Here is a 7,038-nt window from a genome sequence, read left to right as displayed (position 1 = left end):
GATTCTTTCCTTGTTTAAATCTGTGGATGTACTTATAAAAGCCATAGCAGGATCATAAATTACTCCTAGGTTTAGAAAAATTGGAAAGCAATCTATTATTAATACTTGAATCCTCCTTAGCAGAACACAATCTTTTCTCTATTCTTTTACTTTCTCTTTTAATAAAGTCCTCAATAAACAGAGCAAGTTACCTATTATTTGAAAGCAATTATTCTTGGTTGTAAATCTATGGTATCTTGAACAATTAAAAATAGTAAGATTAAATGTGTCAGTTTAGGTTAGGAAATTACAAAATAGTCAAGTGGCTTTTCCTAAAATTTTTGTTATAAACATCTGCATAGCAATATTCTCTTCTGCTTATTACTAAATTAATACATTATTCCAAAAAATTTATCTCTAAGTTGCTGGACTTTCATGTTTTATATAAGGTGTAGAAAAATTGCATTACAGAAATATACGCTTTAAGTTAGAATAAGTATATCAAAAGCTACTTATCTAAAGAATGGAAGACATAAATTAGGAAAACAAATATTTCAGCATCACAATCAGTAAGGAGCAATGATGAGTATGTCTTAGACCTGGTCCCTTCTCTCAACAATCTTGATCTTATATTTCTGGACTATGAAAAAGAAATGATCTATTACATTTTAGGATAATAATTAACTATTCCACCAGCTTAAATATGTTTTATTAAGTGGAACATAGAAGAGCATTTTGATGTAACAAAATAAATTGGTTTGAGAACTTCTACCATAAAGATGGTTTGTGTAAATGGATAAATTAGTGGCTTAGATTTAGAAAAAAAAAAAAAAAGAATGTATGAACATTTCCTAGGTGGGGCTATCTTCAGGGAGTTGGTTTAAAAAGGCTGAAATGATGTCAGATGTGTCTGATGTTATTGCAAGCTTTGCTCCCTCTGGGCTTATTTCATTTCAGATTTTCAGACTTTTTACTGTAGCCTCTGGTAACTTCAGGTTCCTGTCAGCACAACAGCAAGTCCTGTCTAGTGCCCATGGCAAGTTTAGGGGACTATAGATAGTTATTGACTGGAAGGTTTGAGCTCCAGAAAATGAAAGTGAAAGATGCTCAGTTGTGTCCGACTCTTTGAGACCCCATGGACTGTACAGTCCATGAAATTCTCCAGGCCAGAATACTGGAGTGGGTAGCCTTTCCCTTACTCCAGGGGATCTTCCCAACCCGGGGATGGAGTCTCCTGCATTGCGGGCGGATTCTTTCCCAGCTGAGCCACAAGAGAAGCCGAAGAATGCTAGAGTGGGTGGCCTATCCCTTCTCCAGGAGATCTTCCCAACCCAGGAATCGAACCGGGGTCTCCTGCATTGCAGGCGGATTCCTTACCAGCTGAGCTATCAGGGAAGCCCCTGGATTCCAGTACCGAAGCCAGAGTCTTCTGACTCCCACTGCTGCTCTAATTCTTCCCCTCACTCTACTGCTAACACAACCAGCAAACAGATGTAGATGTGACCTCGGGAAATCAAAAGGTTCTAGCGTGCAGGTCATTCAAAATCTTATTGGATGAACTTCTGTCCAGTTTATGTGAAGGAGTGCGGGAAAGAGTGGGTTCTGCTTTATTTCTATAGCTCATTAGTGAATCCTAACCATACTCTCCCTTAGGTCCCTTTTCCATCTCAGTCTGGTTCTCATCTCCTTAGAAAGAAAAACGGGATCTTTAAATTCACTCAGTTCATGTTGGGAAGAGGCCAAAATCAGGGTCCCATTAGTACTCCGCTGGAGGAGTCTTTCAGCAGCACAGTCTAGGAGAGGCATTTATGTCTCCTCCTTCTCGTCTTTCCCTGGCTTGGCATATTCTAGCTCGTGTTTTGCTCTTCCTATTAATATGAGAGAAAAATAAAAGACACTATTCATCTTCTTTTGAAAAGTTTGGCATTTCAGTGGTTTTCTTGAAGTGGGGGTGGGGGTGGGGGTCCTCATTTGTAACCAGCTTTGCTATGAACGGAAATCAATCTGAATGTCCTATTGTGCATTTTTTTTTTCTTTTCTCACAGCCTGAAATGGCCTTTGCCAAGTTTTCAAGCTGAATCTGAAAGACCCTCTCATTTTCCACTCCCTGCCTCCAGCCTCATTGAACCTTTGCAGAGATTTCTCAGGCTGAAGAAGGGCTGCGCTGCGAGGGCCGAGAGGAACGCGACCTACTCCGCTAACCCAGTGGCCTGAGCCAATCACAAAGAGGATTGGAACCTCCCGAGCCTCCCGCCCCTCTCCCTTCCCATCCCCTGCCCCTTCAACAACCTCCGGGAAAGAGGGACGCCGGAGGGATGTGTTTGGGATGTGTTTGCAATTCAAATCCTTGGCTTTCTGCCAGCCTCTTTTCTAAATAAAAGGCAGGAGCTGCGGTGAGGTGCAAAGGGGTCTTTGGAATTGCAGTGGCCCTGAGATCCGGAGATACCCTTATCCGCCGCTTTTATCTGCTTCCGAAGCAAACGGGGAAAGAGCAAGGATGGTGGAGGCTTTCTGTGCTACCTGGAAGCTGACGGAGAGTCAGAACTTTGATGAGTACATGAAGGCGCTTGGTAGGTAAAACTAAGATGTGCTGATCTCTTCTTAAACTTGCAGCTTCAGATACTCGCAGATTCATTTTTTCACCCATCCGATTAGCAAGAGACAAAAGCAGATCCCATTGTCATAATCACGTGCTGTGCTGATTTTAAAAAACCATTTTCCACGGAAGGGCTTTTTAAATCTGGCATTTGTCCGCTTTCTTGCCTAGGGCCAAGTATTCTGTGAAGAATGTGAAGTTTCTGTGCCTTTTCAGCTTTTTTTTCCAGCATCCTATTATTTATGCTTCCAAATTGGCAATCCACATATGACAAAGGCTCAGTAGTCGTCTAGCATAACTGATGGGCTAAACGTACTTTAATGAGACTTACACTTTACGACCTGGATTCCAGAATAGGAAAGTGGATTCCTACTTCATGAGCTATTTTGGAAGTTGCCACCAACTGTATTGCTTCTTTTTGCTATTTTAGGTGTGGGCTTTGCCACTAGGCAGGTGGGCAATGTGACTAAGCCAACAGTGATCATCAGTCAGGAGGGGGACAGAGTGGTGATCAGGACTCAAAGCACATTCAAGAACACAGAGATTAGTTTCCATCTGGGAGAAGAGTTTGATGAAACCACTGCAGACGACAGAAACTGTAAGGTAAGGAGCCGCTCCTTCCTCTGGGGTGGGGAGGAGAGGAGAGAATAAGTGTTTTTTTTTTTTTTCCTAGATGATGGGAAGTGGAAAATGTTCTCAGTATTTCACTTCAGAGAGAAAGACCCAGGGTTAATTTTGCATTCTAGTGTCCCATAGCTTATGTTCTGAATAATGGGCAACTACCATAGCTCAAAGCTCCAATCTGTTTCTTTACCACGTCTTTCTCTCATTTTGCATCAAATCTGTATTTCAGAAAGTATTTCATCGTGTTCATTTAAAAGAAAGATTGTACTTTGTTTAATCTCTCTTTTGCCTCAAATTGGCTTCATCAATAGTTTACTTCATTCTAAGACCCTGTTTAAAGGAGTAGGATGATTCTTCAGAAAGCACTAGTTTAGGATTTTTATTTCTGATAATTTATGTGCCTGATAATTTTTGCATCTAAACGAACACATTTCAATCGAATTATGATTTCTTAGAGTTTTCTCAGAGTTTTAACCCTGGAAGCAACAGAGGAAATGGTACTATTGTGATAACTGATCACTATTCATTCAACTATTACTCTTTGAAAAATCAATTTGTTTGACTTCCATATCAGAAATCTGATCTGTACCTATTGCTATGTTCTGCATTTTGTTGGTGGTCTCAGTCTGTTGTTAGCCTGGATGGAGACAAACTTGTTCATGTACAGAAATGGGATGGCAAAGAAACAAATTTTGTAAGAGAGATTAAGGACGGCAAAATGATCATGGTAAGTAGAGCAATTCCCGATTCCGGCTTCTCCTCCCACCCCCACCGCCCCTCAAATTTCCCATCTCCTTCCTTGTCCCTCCTTCCCTCCTTTTCTCCCATCTTTCCTTTTTTTAATAACATTAAGTCACTAGCAAGGGTATTTAATCATGTGAAAATTTTTATATTTTAGCTTATAAAAGTTTTACAAGTTCAGGACAGATAATTTAGAATATAACAGGAAAATGTAACAAAAATATAAAATTCCCTTCTACTGCCCCCTCAGAGAGAACTATTTTGATATTGCTTCCCTTCAGCCCTTTTTAATTTTATAAGATGCCTTTAAAACATGTCTATTCAATACTAGATAGTCTTGTAAAAATTATAAAATAGAAAATAGTTGAAAAATAATGTATCTAATAGTGGAGTAGCATCATAAACTGGGGAAAGTGTTTTATCCTCATCTAGCACCCTAGACACTTTTTTGGGTGAGTTGAGTAATAGATGACATTGAAGAAGTCAATACATCATTTTGGATTTTTTTCTTGGATGGGAGTTGCTTTACATATTCCTTCTGAGATAATAGCAGGATGGGTTTTTCGTTTTTGTTACTTAAGACTATTGACTAGTTTTCTTCTCCTTCCCTTGACTACCAGCTGTTCTAGGTTCAGATAGAGGACTTACATATTCACATTTTTTTCCTGGGTGGAAGTGGGGAGCAGAGGGACAGTTTTCCTTTCACGTTGACAAATATTTGGCCACATTTTTCTGCAGTGATCATCATCACCAAAAAGAGAGAGAGATAGAGCGATTCATTTATAAAAGATTCAATTGGAAGTTCTCCAGTTCTCCTTTATGCTTTTTTTCTTTATTTTTTTCCTGAATACAAAAAAGTAGATAGTTCAGCTTTGGTATGTATGACTGTGATCAGGCATGACTGAGTTGAAAAAAGGAAATGAAAGTAATGGGTGACAAGGGCATGGTATCCTCTCGAAAATCATAGGACTCCATGAAAATGATGAACACTAAAAAACACTACATTTTGTAAAGAGGATTTATAGCAATTCTTCGAGTTGGATTTGATACAAGAGCCCACGGTGCACATTATAGCCACATTACCACCAAGGTTCACACAGCCTAAAGCACGACAGTCAAAGCAGTGAGAACATTTGGACGTTTGCCTTTTCCTGCGTTTGGACCAAGTCATTGCAAATACCATTTGTCTAAAAACTTCAAAATTTATCTAGGTCATGAATTGTAAACTATTATGAGAACCTACTATAAATTTTATGCACTTTTAAAAGAAAGAGCTAAAATGCTCCAATTACCCTGATAATTTAAGGCAAAAGGAATTCTTTTGACCTGAATCTAGATAGTTAATCTAAGTTTTTTTTTTCATATTTCTTTCAGAGATATGAACTATGTATAGATGTCACTCACTCAATAAATATAAGGGTTTCTTTTTAGAAAATGAAGATGTAGAAGAAAAATGAAAATGTTTTTATACAACATTTAGGGCTTCCCCAGTGGCTCAGCAGTAGGTATTCTGCCTGTAACGTAGGAGATGCAGGAGACGTGGGTTTGATTCTTGGATTGAAAAGATCCCCTGGAGGAGGAAATGGCAACTCACTCCAGTACTCTTGCCTGGGAAAAATCCCATGGACAGAGGAGCCTGGTGGGCTACAGTCCATAGAGTTGCAAAGAGTTGGACATGACTGAGCATACAACGTTTAATGTTTGTAAATGCCATTATTCTTTTGTATAATACTTAAATCATATATATGACAATCTTTAAGATAATAATATGATAATATTTAAACTAATATGATAATCAGTAGGTACAACCACTGATGTACCTGTGTAAGAAGATTTGGTTATCTTTGGAATCTTTCAGACTCTTACTTTTGGCGATGTGGTTGCTGTTCGCCATTATGAGAAGGCGTAGAAAACATCCTGACCTGGGGCTGGAGAAGCTCTACAATATTTCTGTTTACTCAAGTCTCAGTGTTAAACTGCTATTACAGTGCGGCTGATCACTAATTAGAAGGTTATCTTGGTGTGGAGGTGGAAAATGATGACTTTAAACCTTGTTTTAAAAACTTGTTGCTGCAAGCAATCAAAGCCATCTTTGATATGCAAATTTATCACATTTTATAATTCACATTAAGTTTTTAAGCTACTGTTTTTAAAATCAAGAAAGGAATACGTACTATAATTTCCATTGGAATGCAAATCAAATTGGAATAAAAAAATCTTACACCCGTGAGAAATGTGTTGCTGTTTTTAATATCACTCACTAATCTGGCTGGGAGTTGTATATTAGAAAGTTTTAAGTAAAATAGCCTTTTTTTTTTTCTTCTGGTATAACATTAGGCTGGGGAAGTTAGCACTTTGCTTAAAATACTAATTTAAAATATAAGCAACATGTAAAGTAGATAGCTAGTGGGAAGTGGCTATATGACACAGGGAGCTCAGCCTGGTACTCTGTGCTGGCCCAAAAGGGTGGGGTAGGAGAGGGTGGGAGGGAGGCTCAAGAGGGACAGGAAATATATATATAGTTATGACTGATTGCAGTTGTTGTACAGCAGAAACCAACACAACATTGTAAAATAATTAGCCTCCAATTGAAAAAAAAGATCAGAAGCCTAGGGAAATGTAGAAAATGTTTGGGTTGGAACTTCCATAGACAGTTTGGCTAGGATCCAAAGGAGATTTGTTATGGTAAGCTAAGCTGCACAAATGACCTCTTGATACTAAAAACAGGTAGTCTGAAGAAGCAAGCTGATATACATGAAAATGCCTTATTAAAAAGTAAATATAATCAAAGTCTCATATAATCAAAATGTCATGTAATTCAAGTTTCTTATTGAAAGGTAAATAGAAACAGGCAATGAATTTTATCCCAGACCATAAAGATGTGTCTCCAGGCAAGTACATTGAGCTGAACTAAGTTGAGAAGTGCTATAATGGATAAAATGGAGTGTGCAAAGGGCATCTGAATTCCTTTGTGTGTGTGTGTGGTAGTAGGGAAGCAGGGAGGTGGGGGAGGTTGGTGGAATTGAGTTGACCAAAGGAAAGTAAATACCTGTTTATGACTGGTTAAGATTTGCATTTGTAAACTACAAATGTTATTT

The 7,038-nt window shown here is 38.5% G+C and overlaps 1 protein-coding gene across 1 annotated transcript; it reads left to right on the top strand.

The window, feature by feature from the left end:
• The first annotated feature begins 2,368 nt into the window (after positions 1 to 2,368).
• On the top strand, positions 2,369 to 6,174 carry FABP7 (fatty acid binding protein 7). The gene is made up of 4 exons (XM_019967130.2): positions 2,369 to 2,549; positions 3,006 to 3,178; positions 3,825 to 3,926; positions 5,799 to 6,174. The coding sequence occupies exons 1-4, from the start codon at positions 2,477 to 2,479 to the stop codon at positions 5,847 to 5,849; spliced, it is 399 nt and encodes a 132-aa protein (XP_019822689.1). The 5' UTR covers positions 2,369 to 2,476; the 3' UTR covers positions 5,850 to 6,174.
• Positions 6,175 to 7,038: the final 864 nt, after the last annotated feature.

The sequence above is a fragment of the Bos indicus genome, chromosome 9, assembly GCF_029378745.1.
Source record: "Bos indicus isolate NIAB-ARS_2022 breed Sahiwal x Tharparkar chromosome 9, NIAB-ARS_B.indTharparkar_mat_pri_1.0, whole genome shotgun sequence".
NCBI lineage: Eukaryota > Metazoa > Chordata > Mammalia > Artiodactyla > Bovidae > Bos > Bos indicus.
This window is presented reverse-complemented; position numbering and strand designations above follow the sequence as displayed.

Bases quoted from the DNA above. Each gene is read 5' to 3' on its own strand.
- FABP7 (XM_019967130.2), top strand. From the start codon at position 2,477: ATGGTGGAGGCTTTCTGTGCTACCTGGAAGCTGACGGAGAGTCAGAAC. The intron at 2,550-3,005 runs GTAGGTAAAACT...TTGCTATTTTAG, and splicing joins TGAGTACATGAAGGCGCTTG to GTGTGGGCTTTGCCACTAGG. The intron at 3,179-3,824 runs GTAAGGAGCCGC...TGGTGGTCTCAG, and splicing joins CAGACGACAGAAACTGTAAG to TCTGTTGTTAGCCTGGATGG.